The sequence below is a fragment of the Trachemys scripta genome, chromosome 5 (genome assembly GCF_013100865.1).
Source record: "Trachemys scripta elegans isolate TJP31775 chromosome 5, CAS_Tse_1.0, whole genome shotgun sequence".
In the NCBI taxonomy this organism is placed as follows: Eukaryota; Metazoa; Chordata; order Testudines; family Emydidae; genus Trachemys; species Trachemys scripta.
Window position 1 is genome coordinate 68,414,567 of NC_048302.1, and position 24,299 is coordinate 68,438,865.

Sequence of the window (24,299 nt, forward strand, 5' to 3'; positions counted from 1 at the left end):
TTGATATAGCACATTGCTGTTGTATTGTCCATCATAACTGATACACAATGTCCCATTAAGTGTTCACAGAAGGTCTGGCATGCCAGGCATATCGCTCTCAGCTCTCTGACGTTGATGTGGAAGGCCAGGTCTGCCTGAGACCAGAGACCCTGGGTCCTGCGGTCTCCCAGATGAGCTCCCCGAGCCAAGTCTGATGCATCCGTCACTAGCGACTGAGACGGCTGCGGAGTGGTGAAGGGAACCTCTGAGCACACCTCCTGAGGGTTGAGCCACCACAGGAGGGAGTCGATGACTGGGCGAGGCAGGGTCATGATCCTGTCCAACCTGTCCCGGCCTGGGCGATATACTGACGCGAACCACGACTGAAGAGGTCGAAGCCTGAATCTGGCATGCTGCAACACATAGGTACAGACAGCCACGCGTCCGAGAAGCTTCAGGTAGTTTCTTGCTGTGGTGGTGGGAAACTGTCTGGTGCCCTGAATGATATCCGTCAGGTCCTGAAACCTCACTTGCGGCAGGTATACCTTGGATCGGATCAAATCCAGTACTGCCCCTATAAACTCTATCCTCTGGACGGGGGACAGAGTCGATTTTGCTTCGTTCAGAAGGTGACCCAGGTTGTCGAAGGTGGCTCTGATGAATCTGACCTGAGCCTCCACTTGGGTCTTGGAGAGGCCCTTGATCAGCCAGTCGCTGAGGGACGGAAACAACTGTAACTGGTGCATGCGCAAGAACACGGCGATGAGTGCCATGCACTTGGTGAAGACTCAAGGTGCTGCTGACAGGCCAAACAGAAGGACTATAAACTGGTAGTGGGTACCATTCACCACAAACCTTAGGCACTTCCTGTGGGGCTGAGTGATTGCAATACGGAAATACACATCCTTCAAGTTGAGGGCGGCATACCAGTCTGCTGGATCCAGTGATGGGATGATTAAGGCCAAAGAAACCATGCAGAACTTGAGTTTCTTCACGAACTTGTTGAGTTCTCGCACATCCAAGATGGGTCTGAGGCCATCTTTGGCTTTCGGTATAAGGAAATACCAGAAATAAAAACCCTCGCCCCTGTGCTCCTGAGGAATCTCCTCTACTGCCCTTAGAGATAGGAGCGACTGCACCCCCTGGATACAGAGCTGCTCATGAGAAGGGTCCCTGAAGAGGGACATGGAAGGGTGGGAGGGCACGGAATTAGATGGAGTATCCCCTCTCTACCATGCAAAGCACCCAACGGTCCGAGGTGATATGGGACCATGCATAGTAGAAAGGAGATAGTCAGGATGAGAATGTAAGGTGGGGTGGATCCAGTTGGGGATCTGGTACACCATCCTTGACAGCACCTTCAAAAGGCTTGTTTCAGCCCAGAGGTTGGTTTAGATTGGTCAGAGCCCTGGCCTGAGGACAGGTGAAGTTGCCTTCTGCCATTCCTGTTCCTCCTCCATGAGCAGTCCTGATGGTTCTGCAGCTGGTAGAACCGTGGAGAAGGTTATGGCCTAAAATGTTTATGCTGTATAGCTAGAGTATGGAGGCCCAGCGATTTGAGAATGGCTCTGGAATCCTTCAGGCTCTGCAGCCTTTTATCTGTCTTTTCGGAAAATAGACCTGAAGGTGAGGTTCTGAATCACTTGTTGGAGCTCCCATGGCAAGCCTGAGATTTGGAGCCAGGAGCCCCACCTCATAGCTATGCCTGTGGTCATCACACGAGTAGCTGCATCTGGTGTGGCTTTTAGCGAAGCCCTGGAAATGAGCTTCCCTTCCTCCACGAGAGCTGAAAACTTGGCGCAGGAGTCCTGCGGCAACAGCGCCGCAAAATTAGCCATTGCCCTGCATGTGTTGAAGCAGTACCTACTGACAATGGCCTGCTGACTTGAAATGCGCAGTTGTAAACCTCCAGCGGAGTAGACCTTTCTCCCATAAAGGTCAAGCCTTTTCACCTCCTGATTCATCAGGGAGGGTCGATGGAAGCCCTGACGCTCACGTTGGTTGGAGCATTGACCACAAGAGAGTCAGGTTTGGAATGCGCGTATAAATGCTCATAACCGTTGGACGGCACAAAGTAGCGTCTTTCATTGCTCTTAGCCATAGGGGGCAACAAGGCTGGGGTCTGCCACAGAGTTTTCATGGTGTCAGAGATGATCTTTATAACCATGAGGGGCAGGGCAATACGAGCAAGTCTGGAGGGGGTGAGGATGTCCACCATTGGATTTGCATCCTCCACCTGAATGCCCAGGCCCTGGGCAACCATTCGAAACAATTGCTGCAGAACCCTGTTGTCCTCCTGGGCCGGGGCTGTCGCCGTGTCATCGGCGCTGATGTCATCCTCAACGCCAGAATGGCCGTTAGTGCCAGAGTCTACGCCAGTGCTGGAGTCGACGCTGTCGCCAATGCCAGGGCTGCCAGGATCCCTGAGCTCGGTTGCGCCAGAGGCATCGAGATGATAGCGCAGGGTGGTAATGGGTCTACCCCCATGATACTGGCTGGGGTACAAACAAGGCCGGGGCCTCTGACGTTGCCCTGGAACGAGACCCTTGGCTCAGACCTTTACTTTGATGAAAAGCCCAGGAAGTCCAAAAGGGCTATTGTGATGGGGGCTACCACTGGGTCATGGTGCTGGGAGGTGGACCATCTGCTCCTATTCCTCTGGGACCGATAGGAGCCCAACTCCGAAGTGTCTGAAAACAATGACTTCGGGAGAGCGGCACTTCTAGGCACTGAGCTTTCGCGCCAAGGGCTCGGGGATTGGCGTGGCTACTGAATGTGCTCCAGTGCCAGGAAGTGGCGTGCTGGGGTCGGAGATCGGCGGGCCATTATAGCAGGCTTTCCCCTTGAAGGAGCCTGGGGAACGACCGGTGCCAACAACCTGTCCCATCTGGAAGGAGAGAAAGGTGCTGAGAGGTGAAGCAGTTCTTGGGCCGCCGCAAATGCCTCAGGTGTCCAAGGGAGGTGTAGCTCATGGCTTGGGCTTGGCGAGCGAGGAGGGTCCAGACTCAACCGCCCTTCCACGAGGGCAGGAGTCAGCGCAACCGTCACCAGTGGAGCAGCACTAGTGTGGCCTGACATGGTTCTCACAGCAGCAGACTCCTTAGGCCTAGCATGGGGAGCGTGACCCCTCTCCGGCCTCTTCTTCTTTTGTGGCACCGGTGATTGCGAACAGTGCCTGCGTGTGGCATGTGAGCTGTGAGTGGAGCCAGGACAGTGCCGTGAGTCCTTATCCTTACCCAGCACCAGTGCTCATGCTGACGGTGCCGGAGAGCTCCACACTGAGGAGGAGGTACTCGGTGCAGGGTTTGTCAACCCAGGGTCGGACTGGGGGAGGAGTGCTGCCTCCATCAACAGGACCTTCAGGTGCTGCTCTCTATCTTTTATGGTCCTGGGCCGAAAGGTCTTACAAATGGCACAATGATCCTTCTGATGGCCCTCTCCTAAACACTTTAGACACTAGATGACGATTGCTTCTGGGCATACTTGCTGCAGGCTTTGAAGCCTGGAGACCCCAGCATGCCCCGGTGTCGGGAGAGCGTAGGAGGGGATTCCCCCCCCCCAAAGGAAACTTATCTAACACTAACGAACTACTAACTATTAATGAACAATGGAAAACTAATGGAGAACAATGTAAGAAACTGCTAAATGCACCTGTCGAGACAAGAGTACAGGAAAGTTCCAGCTAACTGTCATTGGCGGTAAGAAGGAACTGATGGGGTGGCGGGTCGACAGGGCTCTATAATGAATGCCATGAAGGTACGACTCCAGGGAGCGCCCAGGCTAACCTGACAGATGTTGCTAGGGGAAAAATCTTCCGGCTACCATGCACGCACACACCTGATTGGAATTGACATGAACAAGCACTCGAACAAGAACTAGGAGTTACATGGTGCTGCCATATTCTGTGTAACTTTATGTGAATTACTTAACCCATGCCTCAGTTTCCTTGTCTGTAAAATGGAGATAATACTCACAGGGGTATTGAGAAGCTAAGTTCTTGAATGAATGTGAACTGTTCAGATACTACAGTGGTGAGTACCATAGAAAAGCTAATGTATAAATAAATGAAATTAAGCAGTGATGTGGGCCCAATTCCCAGCTGAGTCACAGACTTCCTCTGTGTACTTGGGCACATCACTTAACCTCTCTCATTTCCGCATCTGTAATATGGGAATAACGTTTCTTTTCCCCCACTCTCTGTCTGGTCTATGTAGACTGTAAGGTCTTCACAGCAAGGAGTATGTTTTACCATGTGTATATACCAGCTTAGCACAATGAGGCCTTAATGTCAGTTGAGATCTCCAGGCACTTCTGCAATACAAACAATGATTATTACACCAGTGCTCCATAGCCTGTACTGGTTGCATTATGATTTTTGGCTGGAATGTCAAGTGTTGGCTTTGTCCTATGAAGTCTTAACTGGTTTGGGCCTATATACCCAAGAAACCACCTCTCTCCCTGTTCAAACTTACCACATTTGCAACCAGCGACACTCTCAGCTCCAAGGTTTGAAAGAGAGATTTCAGGCTGTTTTACATAAAGGGTTCTCAACTTTGAAATTCACTCCCTTGTTTGGTCCACAATAGCCTAAATTTGCTGACCTTCAATGATGCTCATTTACTTAGGTGTGGTGGGGCATTAGGGAGAAAGGGAAGCTTATTTTATACCTGATTCATTCATTTTTTCTATTTTGTGAGCAAGTGTTGGTTGGGAAGGACCAGGCGCTTCGCAGGACACACAAGAAGGCAAAGTTCCTGCCTCAAAGGGTTTACAACGTAATATTAAATGTGATCTAACAAAGGCAACAAACAGTAGGGAGAGAAAATGGTCAGGATGCGCATTCATTGCATCAGCAAGTTTAGGAGGTTACTCAGTTTACTCATGTACATATATTGGATTAATATTATATGTTTTAGAATTATCGTCAGCATTTACAGTTTTAGAAAGACATTTATTTAAAGTACTTTTCTTATGAGGCTTATTATAGGATGGCACAACTTTACTCACCTCAACATACGAAATGGGAAATATCCCTATCTTGTCAGCCAGCATTCCTTCAGCCCAATTTTCATCTACTCGGCGAATCACGGTCAGCACATCGTCCTGTACACACATGAAGTAATTATAACTCCCAGCTCAAATTAAGCTATTCATTTAATTTCTCTCCACAACACAAGCATCGTCAGATGAAGGGGTACATGAAGAAGAATTCTATAGAAGGAGTTTCATTTTCACAATGTGAACCTGCAGTTTCTGGAATTAAAACAATTTCCAGTAGAGTTTCCTCATCTTGGTTAAGTCCTACACAGCAGCCCAAGAACTAATCTCAGTCAGTTATTTTGGCTTCTCCTGAGCAACAAACTGCCTGCTGTGCCAACTCTAGTGTATTCCATCAATCCCTGAATTGAGTCTCAAACTCTTCTTACTTATAAGCTAGCTTGTTGCCCTTTGTTCCCAGCTGTTGCTTTTCTATTCATGTAAAAACATTAGCAAACTTAGAAAGCATAACTGACATCTCCATTGAAATACAGAGTTTTAGTTTTAAGCATGGTTGCAAAGAAGGTGTTATTTGCTCAGTAAACTTATTTTGCCCTAGAAACATGATTAACTTACATTTCATTGAAAGACTCAGAAGTGCTAGGAAACACTTGCACTGATATACAATTGAAGATTACAAACAATGCACACTACTTAAAAATCAAAGCTGCAATGCAATAATAATATAAGGCTAATTATCCTTAGGAGCACTAACATTTTGTTCAGTAAAAGTTATTTTCTGTTCATATGTAGTTGCACAGGTCTCGTAAGAAGGAGAGCTCAATATTTAAGGCCTCCTACTTCTATAGTTTCAGGTGCCCTTTGCATTTTTAATAGTTGAGGGCTGTAAAGACATCTAACTAGTTCTCATGTCTGATCTTGTAACATTTTTTGTGCTGTCAGGCAAAATTAATGTACTATAAATTTGTAGGCAACTGAAAAAACCAGCCCCAAGCTATGGTTGAGTGTCTTTTAAGAGTACTCTTCATAATCCTAGTATTCCTATTAAAACTTCACATCATTTCATACCTTTTAAGACAGAAAAATAACTCAAATAGGAACAAAAGGAATTGACTCTTTTCCAAAATGCAATTTTTATTCTTATGTAGTGACACAAAGCTCGTGGTTAGTATTAAAAATGTCCTGGATTAAATGAAAACTTGACAATTAGTATTAACTCTGACAACTAAAAATAAGTGAAAGTTTCCTCTGGACTGGGAATGCTTAAAATTCACAATTCAGACTCTCTCTCAAATTCAGAATGTATATTAAAGCAGTTAAAAAAACTGCGCTCTCAATTTCGACGGTGAAATCCTGAGAGGGGAAACAGTGTCTGTGGTTTAAGCGAGGAAAAGAAGTGGTAGATATTGAAGAAATGTCCTGTCAACTTACATATCCTTGGCTTCTTAATATATCAGAGCTATAGAAGAATGTATAGGCAAGACTTTTAGAACAGAAACAATATAAGATATTCTAAGTCAACGAATAATTATTCAAAGAAAACCCTTTCTTTTTTAGAAGTCAGTTCTACATGTTTTTACCTTTGAAAATGGCAAACAGTCTTTGTCTGCTTCCTTGTCTTTCACTTCAAAGTCATAAAGTGCTTTGCACTGAGGCGGAGGTTGAGGTAAAGGTTTAATAATCTGAACGAAGTTGGTAGGAAAAAAGCCATGGATGCCATTGACTTCTCCGTGGTACCAATTTTCATCCACTTGCCGACGTAAAATGATGATGTCACCCTTATTGAATTTAAGATCTCCAGGTTCTTTTCCCTCATAGGTATACAATGCTTTGGCACACGGTAACTGAGGTATACCCTAAAGAAGAAAAATACTAAAATTAGTATTTTATCTGTAAATGGGTATGATAATGCTGTCCAAACATTTGAAAAGTGCTTTGAGGTTGATAGATTAAAAGAATTACACCTCTACCTCGATATAACGCGACCCGATATAACACGAATTCAGATATAACGCAGTAAAGCAGTACTCCGGGGGAGCGGGGCTGCACACTCTGGTGGATCAAAGCAAGTTCAATATAACGTGGTTTCACCTATAACACGGTAAGATTTTTTGGCTCCCGAGGACAGGGTTCTATCGAGGTAGAGGTGTATATAATAAAGCACAATTTATTATCTACAATAAAACCATGGTCAATTTTCACACTACTGATTCAAACAGAATTTCAGTATGCTAAGTTAAAGAATTAAATGTTCTAGCATAATGAGTTTGAGGGAAAAAATATAACTTATCCCTCATCAAAAAGTGTGGTGAATATAAAAATCTTTTTTTTTTTTTTTTTGCAAGAATTCCGCACTAAAACAGCTTGCAGTGAATCAGAGTCATTAACAGCCAGTACTCTGAAGATTAGAAATAATAATGAGTTTTCAAAGACTCAAAGAAACATAATTTGGCCAGAATTTTACAAAATAAATAAAGCAAGTATTTTTGTTTGCAGGCAACTAATGTGAATCTGTCCAGCACTAAAGCAGAACATTTAACATTAGATTTGTTACCCTACAGCTGGATTTTCTTCTTCTTCTCTTGGTTAAATTCACACAGTAATTACGAATTTGATATGTTTCAGAGTAGCAGCCGTGATAGTCTGTATCCGCAAAAAAGAACAGGAGTACTTGTGGCACCTTAGAGACTAACAAATTTATTTGAGCATAAGCTTTCGTGGGCTACAACCCACTTCATCAGATGCTCATCGGAAGTGGGTTGTAGCCCACGAAAGCTTATGCTCAAATAAATTTGTTAGTCTCTAAGGTGCCACAAGTACTCCTGCTCTTTTTGCAAATTTGATATGTATTCATTCTATACATTAAAAGTTTTTAAAAGCACGATTTTGTAACAGGAGACTTTTTTCAGGGCAAAATCCATTTGAACAGACAAAATCACAAATTCACTGGCATGCATAGTATAATGAAGGATGTTATTTCAGACTTAGTTGTATTTCAGCATTATTGGATTAATGCAAAAAACGTGGAAAGCCTGCATGAACTTATCTGAAAAAAACTGTCACTAAACTGTCACTAACCTGGCTTCCCCACTCGAGCCACTCCAAAATCTTTTTGAATTTCATAGACTTATAGAACTTGAGAGGTCATCTAATCCTTTCCACTGTGCTGAGGGAGGACCCTGCAGACCTAGACCTGACAGGTGTTTGTTAACCTGTTCTTAAAAACCTCCAATGACGGGGATACACAACCTCCCTTGATAACCCATTCCAGAGCTTAACTACTCTTATAGTTAGAAAGCTTTTTCTAATATCTAACCTATATCTCCCTTGCTGTAGGCTAAGCCCGTTACTTCTCCTCCTACCTTCAGTGGGCCTGATAATAATTAATCACCATCCTCTTTATAACAGCCCTTAACATACCTGAAGACTGATCAAGTTCCCCCTCAGTCTTTTTTTCTCAAGACTAAACATGCCCAGTTTTTTTTTTTTACTTTTCCTTATAGGTCAAGTTTTTTCCAATTTTTCCATTGTTGTCGCTCTCCTCTGGACCCAACCTGTCCATATCCTTCTTAAAGTGTGGAGCCCAAAACTGAACACAGTACTCCAGCCAAGGCCTCATCAATGCTGAGTAAACACAAGAATGACCTCCCCATGTCTTAGATATGGCAATCATGGTAATACACTCCAGAATTATATTAGCCTTTTTCACATTGTTGACTCATACTCAACTTGCGATTCAGTATAATCCCCAAATCCTTTTTTAGAGCTTTGGACCTGTTCTCACTGTATGTATGTGAACTTGGAGGGTGAAATTACACCTTTAGCTTTTGTTTTCAGCTCCCTCACATTTTTTTACATCAGTTTTCCCTCTCTTACTGAGAAACGACAGGTGACCATTCTGTCACTATTCGTTGGATGATTTATGTAAAATTACCTCACCTGGAGAGCCATCCCTTGATACACTGTGCAGAGAAGGAATATTGTCACTTAACAGAGGCATTCCCTGATATAACAAACAACTTCATAATATCAATCAGAATTCATAAGTTGAACATGGACAGCTTCCCCACATCATCACAACAACCATATTACAATTAAACAGAAACAAAACCAAAACCACCCCCACCAGGTCCAAAATACACTGAGAAGCAATATTTAGAAACTCAGAAGAAAGCATTCTTGAATAGATCTTTCAAGAAATCTGAACACACCTAAACTGCAAAAAAAAGTTAATTTATGATAAATTAATTTACAATATTAAGGTTAATGCATATTCTTTGTACTCAGGTAGTTTGATCCAAGTATTAGTTTTCTCACTACTACTAATCACTGAAGAGTGTTTCTAAAATTCAAGTGGCAAATATTCCTCTCCTCCCCTATCTCGCCTGCCTCTGCCCTCCCACTCAACAGTGGTTGTGCTGAAATCATGTCTTGGTAATTGCAACTGACTCATTAATTTAACATTATTTAATTGGATTGCTCAGGATATTGGAACTATGAATCATATACTACAGAGTGTATCAAAGACTAATGCAAATTAATCTGCAATCAAACATCTGACTATGTTTTTTGTATGATGTTCCTTTTCAATGAAACTCAAAGACTTAGTGGGCCAGTTTGTACGTCAAGTTTCTCAAAAGGAGGTTTCCCACATTGGATAAAATGGATTCTACTCTATAATTTAAAAAAGAACAAAGTTCAATGAACTAAGTTCTTGTTCTCACTCAGACAGCCAGTGATTAAGGATAAATGGTTAAACGACTCGGAAGAGTAATAAAGCAAATGCCTTTTCCTTCTGTAACATCTGAAGGATAAAGTCAGAACAATTGGTTTTGATTGCACAGCACTATTCCTTTGAGTGTAATATATCAACGGCCCACCAGGGCACTATAACCAGATTCCTCTCATATGGATGATCTGAGATCCAAGTCACGGCTGAGGCCTTTTTGGCCTTTGCCTTTAACAACTTTTACCAACTGCTGCCTTCTCTCTAAACTCTCAGAGGTTGTTCATCAAGCTACAGAGCTCTGAAGATCTGCTAAGCCACAGTTTGCATTTCACTGAGTCTTTCACATGGCTAAACATGAAAGGAGGGCTTAAGAAAAAAAATCTCTGCAGTCTTCCCATACGTTTGCAGCTGCCATTTACCCCTACCAGCAAAAAAGAAAATAGTCTTAAATGCATTTTAATTTTTTTTTTAAGATACTGTACCTAATACAGGTTTCTTAGTGTTATTGCCTCAGGTTTTTTTTAAAATAACAATATCTGAATTTCTACACTATAGTTTATATTATACAAACTATTTTAATTATTTTTAACCAGGATAGTAAAATGGACATTACATGTACCCAAGCCTTTAAAGCAAAGGGAAAAAGAAGTAATCCAAGGCAATACATAACAAATACAAACAGAAACTTTACGACATCATAAAAAGTCTCCTATCATATGCTATTTGCATTTGTTATGTATTGTCAGAGAGAGAGAGAGAGAGCGAGCGTATAAAATCTTGAATAGTAAAACCTCTCTGGCAGAGGCTCCCTCTCCAACCTCATATATTTTGTCTATAGAACCTACAGGTTCACAGATTTTCCACTTTTATATTTACCCCATCTTTCTTAAGTCATCTTATCTTTACCTTTACTCTTAGCTACCATTTTTAAATTGATAATTGGCAATTGTATGTTCCTTTCATAACCTTAAAGCAAGCTATACTCAAAACTTTGTCAGTAAAATAATTAGAGGTGTGATTTTTATGGCATTTCTATATGGGCAAAATCCCCAGTGTAGGTGCAGTTATAACAAGATAAAACTGGTTTTGCCAGTATAGATTGTTTCACTTGAGGAAGCAGAATAAGCTATACTGGCAAAAGCATCATTTTACTGGTATAAGCTGTGTCTACAGTAGGAGGTTTTACCAGTATTGCTATTCCAGTAGAGCTATGCCAGCAAACCTTTTCTAGCATAGACCCGGCCTTAGTGGCTCCTTTCTATCCACACTATCTTGCTCAGGTAAACCTGAAACTTTGTCTCTAGCTCAGGGGTGGGCAAACTTTTTGACCCGAGGGCCACATCTGGGTGGGGAAATTGCATGCAAAGCCATGAATATAGGGCTGGGGCAGGGGGTTGGGGTGCAGGAGGGAGTGAGGGGTGTGGGATGGGATGTGGGACGGAGTGCGGTGTGCAGGAAGGGGCTCAGGGCAAGGGGTTCAGGTGCAGGAGGGGTGCTGGGTGTAAGAGGGGGCTCAGGGCAGAGGGTTGGGGTGCAAGAGGGTGCAGGGTGCGGTGGGGGCTCAGGGCAGGAGGTTGAGGTGCAGGAGGGGTTCGGGGTGTGGGCTCCAGCCCGGCGCCGCTTATCTGGAGTGGCTCCAGGGTGGCAGCAGCGTGCAGCGGGGCTAAGGCTGGCTTCTTGCCTCCCCTGGCCCGACACTGCTCCCAGAAGTGGCCAGCACCACGTCCTTGCGGCGCCTGGGGGTGGGGAGAGGCATGGGCAAAGGGTTCTGTGTGCTGCCCTTGCCTGCAGGTACCTCCCCCGAAGCTCCCATTGGCCGCAGTTCCCCGTTCCTGGCTGTGGGGGGGTGGTGCCTGCAGGCAAGGGCAGCACTTGGAGGCCTCTTCCCCACCCATCCCCCGGGGCCACAGGTACATGGCCGCTTCCAGGAGTGGCGCGGGGCCCGCAGTGCCATAGGGCCCGCGGTGTCACGGGGGTGGCAATTCCGCACGCCGTATCCAAAGCCTTATCCAAAGCCTGGATCCCCTGCTCCAGCTCCTTCAACAAAATGCCTGACAAACAGTAGTGCTTTTCTTGAGCATTCTTACCACACCAGTCTTTTTTAATCTACTCTGTTCTTGACTCAGATCTTCCACTTGCCTCCTCTTTCCATAACCTTGGACTGATCATTGACTTTAAACTTTTTCCTTCCCCATTTCCTATATGTGCAAGTGTGCCTATCACCATCTCAGCAACTTAATACACTATTAATCAATCAACACCTCTGATAACTGACCAACGTAAGGTACCCTTCTCTGTGAATATTGTACATCGTTTCTCTATGATCACCAAACAAAAAATTGGCAAAGAGTGGGGAAAAGTCACGAAAGGTTTGTGAATATTTTCCCCATGTTTTTAACCAGTTCTACAGAAATGTGTAGGAGTCTTAAGGAGTGCAAATTTCTTTGGACACTACTTTGATTACCGTTACTGTGGTTAACAGAAGTAATTGTTAGTAGAAGTACAGGAAAAAAATGACTAGAAAATGAAGATTACTTGTCTAAATGAAAAAATAATTGTAAATCAGGTGAGACCTGGTTTGAAGCTCTAGGTTAATTTAATCAAAATTCGTATCTGTATGGCTATTTAAATTCTCAAATAGTGCACAGCAGTCAGTCATTTGTGGAAAGCCTAGTTTAGAAAAAAGTAGGAGGCAGCATAAGAAATAAACAAATAAAAACCAACCCCATTGGCCAGTTTTCTAAAGGAGCTGAGCTCCTGCAGCTCCAATCAATGAAAACTGTAGCTGACTGCTATCTTTGAAAATCAGGCATTGTTTATTATTACTCAGTTCAGATAAAGAAAAGTCTCAATGATTGCTGGTTAAAATTTCTGTGTAGGGCTGATGGGATTCTTAGTTCCACCTAACCTGATTCTTCAAAGTAAATAATACAATTTCTCTATGTTTGTGTTCCAGTATACCACTGCATTTGACAACTTATACCACTAACTTTAAATGTAATGTGGATGTGACACACAGAAATGCTATTTCTTGGCCGCCATCACCTGACATGGCACAGGGTTACAAACGTTAAATTCTCTCATCACATGACAGGAGTCAGCATCCATGGATTCCTGTGGCTAGATGACATTACAGGTCTGATTACCACACACACTATTATCAGTTAACTTGGCTCTTGATAGCATCAGAGGAACTCCATGACATAGGATATCTAGGGGTTCCCTGTGCATAACACAAGGATAGACACTCTCCCTGCAGATAAAAGGAACTGATTTCACTGAGTCAGGGATGCACTTTAATGGGGGGGAATCATGGTCTGAAGTTGTGAGGTCAATTCTCCCTGTCCTGACTTACAGATGTGATATCTGCAGTGTAGCTAGGATATCAGTTTGCCAAAGCCCTGTGTTGTTTTGTTTGCCTCTGCTGCATCTGATATGCATGGAAAAGTCTTGCTACCATTTCTCCTTGGCTGGACTCAGAAAGGGAATGTCAGTCTACACTACAGACTTCGACTGGTGTAGCCACATCAGTTAGGGGGGTGAAGAGGTATGATCCCATGCCAACATAGCTGTGTTGGCAGAAGCCCCTAACATAAATGCAGTTATACCAACATTACTGAGTTTTTACTGTTTTGCTCATTGGAGGAGGTTTAATATACTGGTACAAAGCATAGCTCTGCCAGAATAACTGTGCCACACTAGGAATGCTTTGCTGATATAGCACACTGGTAAAGTGTGCCTAGTGTAGACATAGCCAAAGTTTGCCAAAAACAATTATGAAAAAACCTGTGGCTCAAAGGTGTTTTGGAAGTAAAAGTTAGCCATTAAAGATATGAAGGCATCTGAAAGCACTTCAGAATTTGCTACATGAAGGCTTAAGAATCAAACCTCCTATTTCACTAGGAGGATGGTGAAGCACTGGAATGGGTTACCTAAGGAGGTGGTGGAATCTCCATCCATAGAGGTTTTTAAGGCCCAGCTTGACAAAGCCCTGGCTGGGATGATTTAGTTGGGGCTGGTCCAGGTTTGACTAGATGAACTCCTGAGGTCTCTTCCAATCCTAATCTTCTATGATTCTATGAAAATTAGGGTATGGCTACTCGTCAAGCTGGAGGGGTAATTTCCAGGTCAGGTAGATGTATGCACACTAGTTTTGACTGAGCTAGTGCATTAAAAATAAAGGTGTAGCCATGGTGGCATAGGCAGCAGGATGGCCTACCTGCCCCAAGTACAATCCCACCAGGGAACCTAGCTACTTATTTGGGCAGCTAGCCTATCTCATGACCTTCGCCACCGTGGCTATGCTTCTGTTTTTAGCATGCTACTTGAAGCAAAGCTATCGTGTGCACATCTCCCAAGCTGGAAATTACTGCTTCAAGTGTTGATGTACCCTGAACGTCACAGCAGTTTAGAGGAATGCTCAGTTATAGAAGCCTTTGACACTGTGGCCAGCTCAACAGCTTTCCACACTATAACTACATTTTTGTTTATTTAAAAATAAGTAAATGAGCTTCCACAGAAGGCCAGCCTCACTGATTAGCCCACCAGAGAGCCAGATTTCTCCACTATATAAAGGATTCTGCAGTTTTGAGAGGCACAGAAACTTTTGGACACTTTCCACTAAAATCAGCCTCACAACCCACATCATACAAAGCAGAAAGATTGGGGCAGGGGAGTAGAAAGGAAATAAGTTACATATCTCTTGTAATGTTTTATTTAATTACTTTCACTTCTGCCAAATAAAATTACTATGGTCACTGTGCAAAAATTGCCCTTTAAAAGACCACCACTACTGGATCCAAAAATCACATTTTATACATGGTAAGGACTAAGCAGGAAATTTTCAAAAGGCACAAAGGGGAGTTAGGTGCCTAAATCCCACTGATGTTTCAGTGGGGAAGCCAATGGGTTAGATGCTTAACTCCAATTTGTTAATTTGAAAAAGTGATCCCCAAATCACTACTTACTACAACATCCTTTTACTTTGAAATACAATCCTTTACAAGAATATAAAAGCAACCCTAAAGCGTATTTTGAGTAACGCTAAGGTCCTCATACACTAACTCTTTTCAACAGCAAAGTATATTTGCTTTGAAAGTCTGTTACAGTGAAAGTCATAACTTTAGTCCAAGGATGGCCACTGCCATTCTGTCCAGTGTCACATAGGTGGGAGTTAAACGTGACCATAGCCTGTTATACCGCCTCAACCAGAACACCTGAAAATGAAGATCTCTTCCTGTACTGCCTTGATATGAAAACTATCGGGGAACCTCCTGGGGAGCAGCCACTTTGGTCCTTTGTACATTTGTACTGGCCCTGGTGTTTGCTCCAGTTGATACTTCTCTGCAGTCTTGGGGCACAGCCACCACACACAGCTTGTTGACATCATGGTGAATTTTAACGGCTGTCTGAACTATACACCAACCTCCCGTCTGTATGCGATGGCACACATGGCTCTGCCAGACCTTTGACGAGATGCCATTACTGTTACATCTGCTTGGAAAATGGCAAGAGATGAAACCAACCTATTACAGCTAGTTAATTGATACCCCATTCTCAGACAGAAAACAACAAGCTGTCCCAACTCAAAGGGCTGCTCATATTCCGGAGAGGAATCCCACTCCTGTAGCGTGGGCTGTTACACCACAGCTGATCACTCTTTGCTACGGCAGTTAACTCAGTCATGAGCAAGAGTGCTACAGGCCCTTTACCATGCATGGATGATCAGTGTTTGTCATGCCTGGGATGTGAGCAGTCTGACCTAGCAGTCGGAGCAGGAGTCTGGAGTCAGGCTGGATCAGATACCAGGGGGTCAGAATCCGAGACAGGCCAGAGGGCAAACCAAGAGTCATGTTTCAGGAGGCAAGCAGGGTCAGGTTACCAGGAGATCAGCACCAGGTAGTAGGAGCAGTTATTGCAGGAGGATTCAGTCCTAAGCAGGAAGAACCCAGTTGCATGGACAACTTCCTGTGCATGTGCTGAGTTTAAATAGGAGATGTGGACCATTCAGGACACCCAGTGAGTGTTCCATCAATCAGCTCAAGGAACTAGGTCATCTGTCAGAGTCCAGCTCCTATGTCATTAGTAGGTCATTGAGTGGCAGGTTGGAACTTACTAGCTTTGCAGTCATTATTACACTGTCACTGGCGAGCTGTGTGACCTCTAGTATGTCACCTAACCTCTCTGGGTTTTTCAAGTTCTCAATGTTGGTCTAACTCTGCATCCAATGGAGTTAGTGGTAAAACCCTACTGACATCTGTTTTGAAAATCTCATCCTCTCTCACTTTCCCCATTTATAAACTGGGAATCCACATATAAAAAACTGAAATAATACAAACTTACATCTCAGGAAAGGTGTGAAGCCTAAATCATTAATGTTTGCAAAGGGCTTTGAGTTGCTTGGATGGATGCTTGGCAAAGCTATCAGCAACAGCTATTGTGTTGTTTGCACAACCAGAAAGACAGGTTTTTCATTTAGCCTGCACTAGTTTTTCATTTAGCCTGCCCAGTGTGATCTATCTTACAACCAAAAGGGCCAGTAACAATTTTTGAAAGAAGTAGATCCAAGAATGATTTGAACGTGGAGATGGAAATGGTTGTATATAAAACACAAAACATTTTTGTTATATAAAACGAATACATCTATATTAACAGTCTCTCAATGAACTGGAAAAGAGTCTGAAATTAACATACCAAGTGATTTGCCAGTGTGATTTATGTAATTACTGGATCATTCCAGCACCCACGATATTACCAATGACCAGAGACTATTTTTCCATTTTGCACACACAAACATTTTCAACAATAACCGTGCAAGTGCTACTAACAACTGTTCCTTCCACCACAAAGGTTCGGCAGGGAGTTAAATGCATCATTACTAATTTGCTGAGGATGATAAATACTGCCGTACATGTATCTAAGCATCATTCAATTTTTCTGGACAATTTTTACCTCCATACTAGAACTGCAAACTTTAAAAAAAACTGACCACAGAAAGCGTACAAAGATTTTGAAATAATTATCATATAGGGAGGCCATATTAGATTGTTTCCCAAAACCACTTCTTCCCTGCCCATCCCATAGCCTTCCTATTCATTTGTACATTTTTATTTTAATTGCCACATGAACTAGAAATAATGCATGCCTTCTATATCTGCTGTGAAGATCCCCTTCTACCACTGCCACAGCTCTCAGATACCCTATGTATTTCTGGCACGTGGTCTCCCTGTCAAAACCATCCATGCTAGCTTACAAACAGCTAAGCCACTACTGCCTATATGGGATGCAAGCTACCCTCACCCTAAAATCCAGATATGACTGTATCTTGAATGTTAGTCTTCACACAGAGAGACCTGAAAATAATATTGCTGTGTCCCTATACTTTTTTTTTGTGATAAACCCTTCTGCTCTTCTGTCAGCTTTAGAATGTGAACTCCTTGAGGTAGAGGCAGGGCTGTCTGCTGAATGTATAGCCCAATGTCAGTGATCAATAAAAGAGTCACATGTTCAGTATCTTCTATAACTTTGCTAAGAGTGTAAGTTACATTAGGAAGACTTAACAAAATTTTTTTCAATTTAAAAAACAACAAATCAGCTTTGCTGCCTGACACAAAGATTGGGTTTCAGACAGGCAACTTTAAATCAGCCTTGGGAAAGTGAAATGTCACTTTCTCAAACATGAACCCTTTGTGCTGACTGCACCCACTAGTCAGTCTAAGACCGGTGGGGGGCATCTGATGCTATACATTCACACTTATTTCTTGCCACTGCTACAGTATGACACCTTGTCATGCACCATGCTGATTAGATCTCATTAATCACGGGACTGTTGCTGGAGCACAGAACCACCCTATAAGGGCTTTGTGAGCTCCCTTTTATTCCCGCCTTCTAATGTTAGCCTTTATGGTATTAAAAAAAAAAAAAAGAGCAGAAGACTTAAATAGAGAGAGGAAATAAAGGTGAATTTATCTGTCCCCTGTATGATGGCTCCCTGCTATAGTGGGGGTCCCCTGGTTAATGTGATCCAGCCAATACATATGTTGCAGAGATTCCCACCAGCTGCCACTTGAAATTGAAATCTGTGCTGCTGAGTATGTAGATTACAGCAGTATGGTATTTTGTGAATGTCCTGTTGAATGAATATTTTTTCTTCACTATGACTTTGCTGAAGGTTATAATAAGGTCCATCTATGCAGATGGTAACTATTGAGGCCACTGTTCAGTTCATAGGGCAGATGGGCTGATAATATCCATAAACAAAGCACACATTTATTTAATTCTATTTATACTGGGAGGGTGAGTGGGATAGAGTGGTGTCTTGCCTATTTTACCAAGGTACTCACGGGACCACGGGATCTGTAGCTTAAAGAAGGATGGCTGATGGGAGAGAAGATGGTGTTTCTGCAGCATAGTTGTCTTTGGCAGATTACCACTGATAAACTTCATAAAAATGCATTTTGTAAGAAGTAATTTGAAAGAGCTAGAGTTTGCTCCATGCATGAAAGGAGACAGAGTAAGTTCCAGGTGTAAGAAAATGTATGGAAAAAAGGGCAAAGATGAGAGTAGCAGAAGAACTCAAAGGTGTGGGTAAGCTGGAAGCTTAGGTAGATTCAAGTGAGAAAAAGGAGGAGATGGAAGACATGAGAGGAAATACAACCATGAGCAAACTCTCACAGAGATTTTAAAAAAACAATGTAAAGTTTGAACATGATGCAAAAAGTAAGAGGAAGCCACTGGAGGTCTTTGAACAAGGGAGTGAATTGGTCCAAGTCGTGTGAAAAAAGGTCTCTTTAGTCTCTCTAACTTGCTGAGAGTGGGGGGAAGAGGGGAGACAGGGAGTAGGGTTGTCAACTTTGGTTGGATGAATTCCTGGAGATTTCATCACATGACAATCTTTAATTAAAGATTATTCTTTAATTCCTGGAGACTCCCAGACAATCTTGGAGGATTGACAACCCTAGAAGGGAGGCCTACAGAAGAGAAGGTTGCAGTATTCCAAGGAACACTATCAAGGATGACAGGACAGAATTTTATCTACAGTAGCTTAAGCATTATATATTTTATTTTCCATTGTCTTTGAAAGTTAATTTATTCCCCTCAAAAGCCTGCAACAACCAGAATTAAAGGAACATTGTCAACTTGAAAAAAAATTGTTGTCTGAATTTGCTTTTTAAAACCAAACTTTGTTATAAAATAACTGCTGAGATTTCAATAACTTAAAGAAGAAAAGTCTCCTCTGTTTTTTTACTGTGGGCAGAGTCATTTTTCCTATTTTATTAAAGACCAGTTGCACTTCCTGCCTCTTACACGAATATAAAAATATTGTGACAGACTGACCATATCCCAAAATATACTGAACAAACTTTAGGGAATTAAGATCAGTTATTGATAGGGTCCTACCAAAATCACGGCCATGAAAAACATGTCACGGACCATGAAATCAGACCTCCTCCTGTGAAATCTAGCTATTGGAGGAGACGGGAGGAGCACAAATAGGGGTGCCTCAGCCTGGGGCTCCTACCGTGCCCCCAGCTCCAAATGCTAGTCTCCTCCAGCCAGGGAGGGCCAGGACTTACTCTTCCCCTGCTCAGCTGCTTTTGGGGGGTAGATCAGACCCACCTTCAAATACCTAGCCCGGCTGCAGGAAGCTCTGGGGCTGCTGCCAAGTCATGGAGCTTCCTGCAACCCCATTATGTTGCCAGAGATGGAGGTGGGTCTGATCTCCTCCCCCTTCCAGTCCCCACCCCCGCTGCTGGGAGCACCCTGCAGCTGGAGTAGGTACCTAGAAGTGGGTCTGATCTCTGAAATGGCCATGCAAGGGAAGTACCTCTGGGAACCTCCTGCAGCTGCAGGAAGCTCCGGGCAGCACAGAAATGAGGGTGGCAATCCCTCGACCCGCCCTACAATAGCTTTGGGAAAAAAAACCCAACCACTTTTGGGTCAGGACTCTCATGGTTACAACACCATGAAATTTCACATGGAAACATCTGAAAATGTGAAATTGACTAATTTTCAGATCCTATAGCTGTGAAATTGACCAGAATGAACCCTGAATGTGATAAGGCCTTACCTATTGAGTCAAGTACAACCATACTGCATTAGGGTTTACACCTTTGGAGTAGAGTCTATTAAAAATAGAATTGTGTATGTGTTATTATGGAATTGTATGTACCGTCTCTAGTAGAGAGGCGGGAATGCAGGGTCAGTTATCAGCCATTGAAACCCCCTGGGGGAGATATGCGTATACTAGTTCAAACTGGATTGTTCAGAGACCCACAAAGACAAGACTTTTGGATACAAAGCCTGAGTTTAGACTGATTCGTGGTCTTCTTCCTGATCCAGCAAATGGACAAGTCCATGGACAGCCACAATCCTTAGGGGAGGATTGCAAGGACCTGGCCTACTGGGGCCTCTTAAGACTGTGTGCTTGTTCTGAGCTGAAGCTCTGATGAACTGGTAACCATAAAGAAACCCCTAGTGTGGATAATGACTGGTAAGCTTATTAGAATATGTGCAGCTTCTTTTATTGTTTTTAATGTTTTCTCTGTCATGCTTTTTACCTTAAGAATAAAGGAGACGTGCATAGGAAGTGTTGCATGGTAACATTTCTGTAGCAATCACTCTGTCATCAGTCTCTGAAGAGAAGAGAAGCACATTTGTTTAGGCAGACTGTCTTTGCTGGGAAATACACAGTGAAGGCAGGAAACTGTTCAGCCTGGAGATACCCTAGTCAGAAAGAAGAGAGATTTGTGTCTCCACCCAAGAGAAGCAACAGCTGGGGAGCTGGAAGCCTGAGAGTGTGTCCCCTTGTTGGATCACTGAAGGAAAATACAGGTACAGTTGCCCTTAGCTGTGACAAACATTGCTCACAAGATCACGGATCTTGGGGGCAAGGGGGAATATGTAAATTCTTTGCCAGGCTGCCAGGTTAAGAGGGGGTTAACGAGAAAAATAGAAGGAAAGCTCTTGCTAATGCAAGTTTGGGACCCAGGAACATGTCTTTTTCTGGGACCCATGCCTGAGACTGGGTGTTACAGGAGCTTGGTAGTGATAGTCAGGGAAGTCCCAGTCTTTCCTCATGAGACATCTGCATGGAGACATGGCTGTGGGGAGGGATTGTCTTCATTCCCTTGGAGTCCTCTTGGAACAAAGTTAACATTACAGTGAAGTACAGAGCTAGAAAAACCCACTTGCCTATTGTGGAGAGGAAAAGTTGCAAATTTTAGCTCTCATTACTTTATACATAAATGTACATACTCTATGTGCACAGAATAAATGACACGCTCCATTTGATATTTATTATTTCTTGTTCTTTGAATTCCCTATGCTTCAAAGTGAGAGACTGCTTGAAATAAAATTTTGTTTGAATACATTTTATGGTATTCTACTTCAAGCAGCTGGTTGGCCTTTTGAAAAGGCAACTAATTCTAACTGAACTACGTATTTCCCCTCAAATATACATTCCTGTGCACTCATTATAACAAAAGACTAGGTGAACACAGAAGAGTGTTATATTGACATTTTTTCCTTGTGCAGAAAAGTTCAAATTTGCACCTTACATGAAGGTCAGCCAGGCTGTAAAACCATTACTCCATTTCCAGGCTAAGATAATCCTTCTGTGGGAAGCTGCTAAAGCAGACTCAGATCTGGTACTGTATGTTGAAACAGTGTACTACATTCCAGTCATTCTAATAAATCTTCCTTGCACTACTCAAAAGGGCATAATTGAACACAACTTAACTGTATAGGGCTCAGAACATCCCATGGGCTCCTCATGTCTATAATGATATGATGACAACTCAGCCATCACTATCGTGTAACACTTTCAAAACGTAGCCTTTTTAATAATCAGTTTTTAAAAGGAAAAGGTTTGTTAATTTTATGCAAGAAGAAGGCAAAAACACTACTTTAAAAAAAAAATCAGAAATTTGGATTAACAAAAGGAATGATCAGCAAAAAAAAGCTTTCTTGACCTCCAGGAAGGATTGTCAAAATATTTCCAAGTAAAAAACCCTGATTGATATCCCATTAATTTATTAAAATCCAAATAGTAATCTTGATTATATACATTAATATTACAACACTCCATTACCTCAACTTGTAGTAACTTGCATCTGTTCACCATTCTCTCAGTAAAGTAATACTTCCTTTGAACCAGATTCTGCTCATCTTATGTTGATTAGTACCTTACTCCATGAACAATTCCAGTGATTTCAATGTACCACTCAACCTCATTAAGGCTGGCAGAATCTAGCTTTTATATTTTTCTTAAATATGTTGCCATTTTCTGGTCTGTCCAATAGTCTCAACTGGATCACGATGTTTATGTTTTACCATAACAGTTAGTTCAAATACTTCAGTCATGTCACTTAATTTTTCTCATTCTTGTAATGCTATAGCACAGGTCTGAGCAGGGGAGATGTGCACAGTGGGTAGATAAAGCAGAGGTAGGTACTGCAGAACACATCTGAACAGAAGTGTTATAAAACTTTTCCTACTTCCTTTCAAATTTTACCTGTTTCCAAACAAGATTTTCAGTGTCACATCTGAAGAAGGGTAAAAAAAGTGATGTGAAAAAGGAAGGTTACATTCAAGAGAAGGGCTTGTTGTCTGTTCCTGCTATAGAAAAATCACAAAAGCTTAGTTCCTGAGACAGCCTGCTCAGTTTGCACTGCTTACATAAATACTGATCATACAGTTCATTTCAATTGCTGACATTTTTTGTAACTGCCTGATTTATGTAAACAGAACAGATCCACACTGCCACCAAAACTAGAAACTATTTTAACTACTTAAAAAAACAGTTTTTCACCAGCTATGTTTGTAGTACTCCTGAAAGATGATGAATTTTTAAAAAGAGCAAACAATTAGTATGCAGTTCTAACAGATTAAATTTCTCTGTTTACAGATACTTTCATCTGGGATTTTCTTCTTTGATTAGACAGACAGCCCCATACTGCACTTAAATAGCCTCAAAATAGTAGACATTAATTATAATATGGTATTTCAGTCTTTCAACATCATCTGGACAAGTGCTTCCTCCTTTACACAAACACAAGTTCTCTCACTGCAGAAGGCAGTTCTTGTCATTTTTAGCATTTTGTCAGACAAGTTCTCCTAAAGGTTTTCCTCCCTCCCCCCCTCCCCCCGGCATGCCAGCAAAGAGTTTGGTGCTCTCTTCATAAAATAATTTACATCTGAAATATAGGTCACTGTTGCATTCAGAAGCTCCAAAATTATATTTACCAAACTGTACACTCTGTTCAAGAAATATTTAATACATTTTTATTCTTAAACTGTACACAGAAATAAGGATGAAGGGGGCAACTCTCTTCTTCTTGGCTGTGACCAAGGCACAAATGAGACATTGAACTGGAGAACCAACTAAAAGCATCATTGTTCCTGTTGCAATAGGCAGTTAAAAATATGATCCGTCACACTTAATCGGTATTATCTTGTTCACAAAGCCAGATGTACTTATATTTTTCTTGTACTTGTTCATACAACAGAAAAAAGTTTATAACCCTAACGAATGACACTTGAGTGCTGTAGGTTCTGGTCAAGCGCAGCATGATGAAATGGTTTAATAACAGTCTATTTTTTCTTGGAAAAGGTTATTACAGCTTGTGTGCAACTATGAAACAAAGAGAGAAACAGGTTACTCACCTTAATGGAGTTTTTTTACCCTTTCAAAGGTGTTCCCTTAGCACTGAATGTCCTCTTAAGAGGAAACATGATTGAACATACTTTGGGTATACACTCCTGTAGCCAGGGTGGTTTGGTCAAACAAAAACCTGTAGTGCGATTTAGAAGGAACCCTCCTCAGCACTGGAGACTGATAGATCTAGTAGAGGTGTTGACTAAGGAGTCAGGAAGTACACTGTCAATTACAAGGGGGGCATTTTGGAGCATCCAAATATTACTTATGATTGCCCAGATTTGTTCCTTTTGAATGGTGTGCATTTACCTATATTGGTTACAGTATTTAACTTACTCATATTATTTGGTTCCAGTAATAGCAGAAGGTTGTGTGTGTGGTGGAATGCCAACCAAACAGCTCCTGGTGAATGCTGATTTTGAAAAATGGAAATTTAATTGCTGTTTGAGTTTGGACAGAAGGTAGGGAGAGGTACTTCTCTCTCAGAATTGTGGGATTCGGTGTAGAGTGGGGATTGAAAGACTCACTAGCAGAGATGGCCTGGAGTCTATCTCCAGGGTGGCTCTATCTTGATGCTGATAGAATAGGGCTTGTGGTTCAAACTGCGTATCATTCCCTGGGTGGCCAGATAGCATTGCTATCTGGATAGCTCTTTTGACATCGGTGTCTGCCAATCAGAACAGATTGTGGCTCATGATAAGGTGGAGCAGCTACAGTCACAATTTTCTGCAAAAACTCTTTCCCACCTTCATTTGTTTACACTGTTTTTTATTTATTAAAGTTATGACCTTTGTGCCATAAACTATTTTTAACTAGTGAGGGTGTTGGTTGTTTTTTTTTTTTTTGGTTGTTTTTGGGGTTTTTTTTTTTGGGGGGGGGGGGGCAGGGAGAAGAATTCCCTGGACCATATAAACAGATACCACCCCTTATCCCCAG

General features: G+C 42.4%; 1 protein-coding gene across 3 annotated transcripts in view; it reads right to left on the reverse strand.

The window, feature by feature from the left end:
• The window catches only part of SH3RF1 (SH3 domain containing ring finger 1), a 159,577-nt gene that overhangs the window by 73,851 nt on the left and 61,427 nt on the right, over nucleotides 1–24,299 (reverse strand). For all 3 annotated transcript variants that reach the window (XM_034770971.1, XM_034770972.1, XM_034770970.1), the window contains exons 3-4: nucleotides 6,558–6,833; nucleotides 4,987–5,082 (exon numbers count right to left, since the gene is read on the reverse strand). In XM_034770971.1, coding sequence (XP_034626862.1) covers nucleotides 4,987–5,082; nucleotides 6,558–6,833 — 372 coding nt within the window. The remainder of the gene's footprint in view (nucleotides 1–4,986; nucleotides 5,083–6,557; nucleotides 6,834–24,299) is intronic.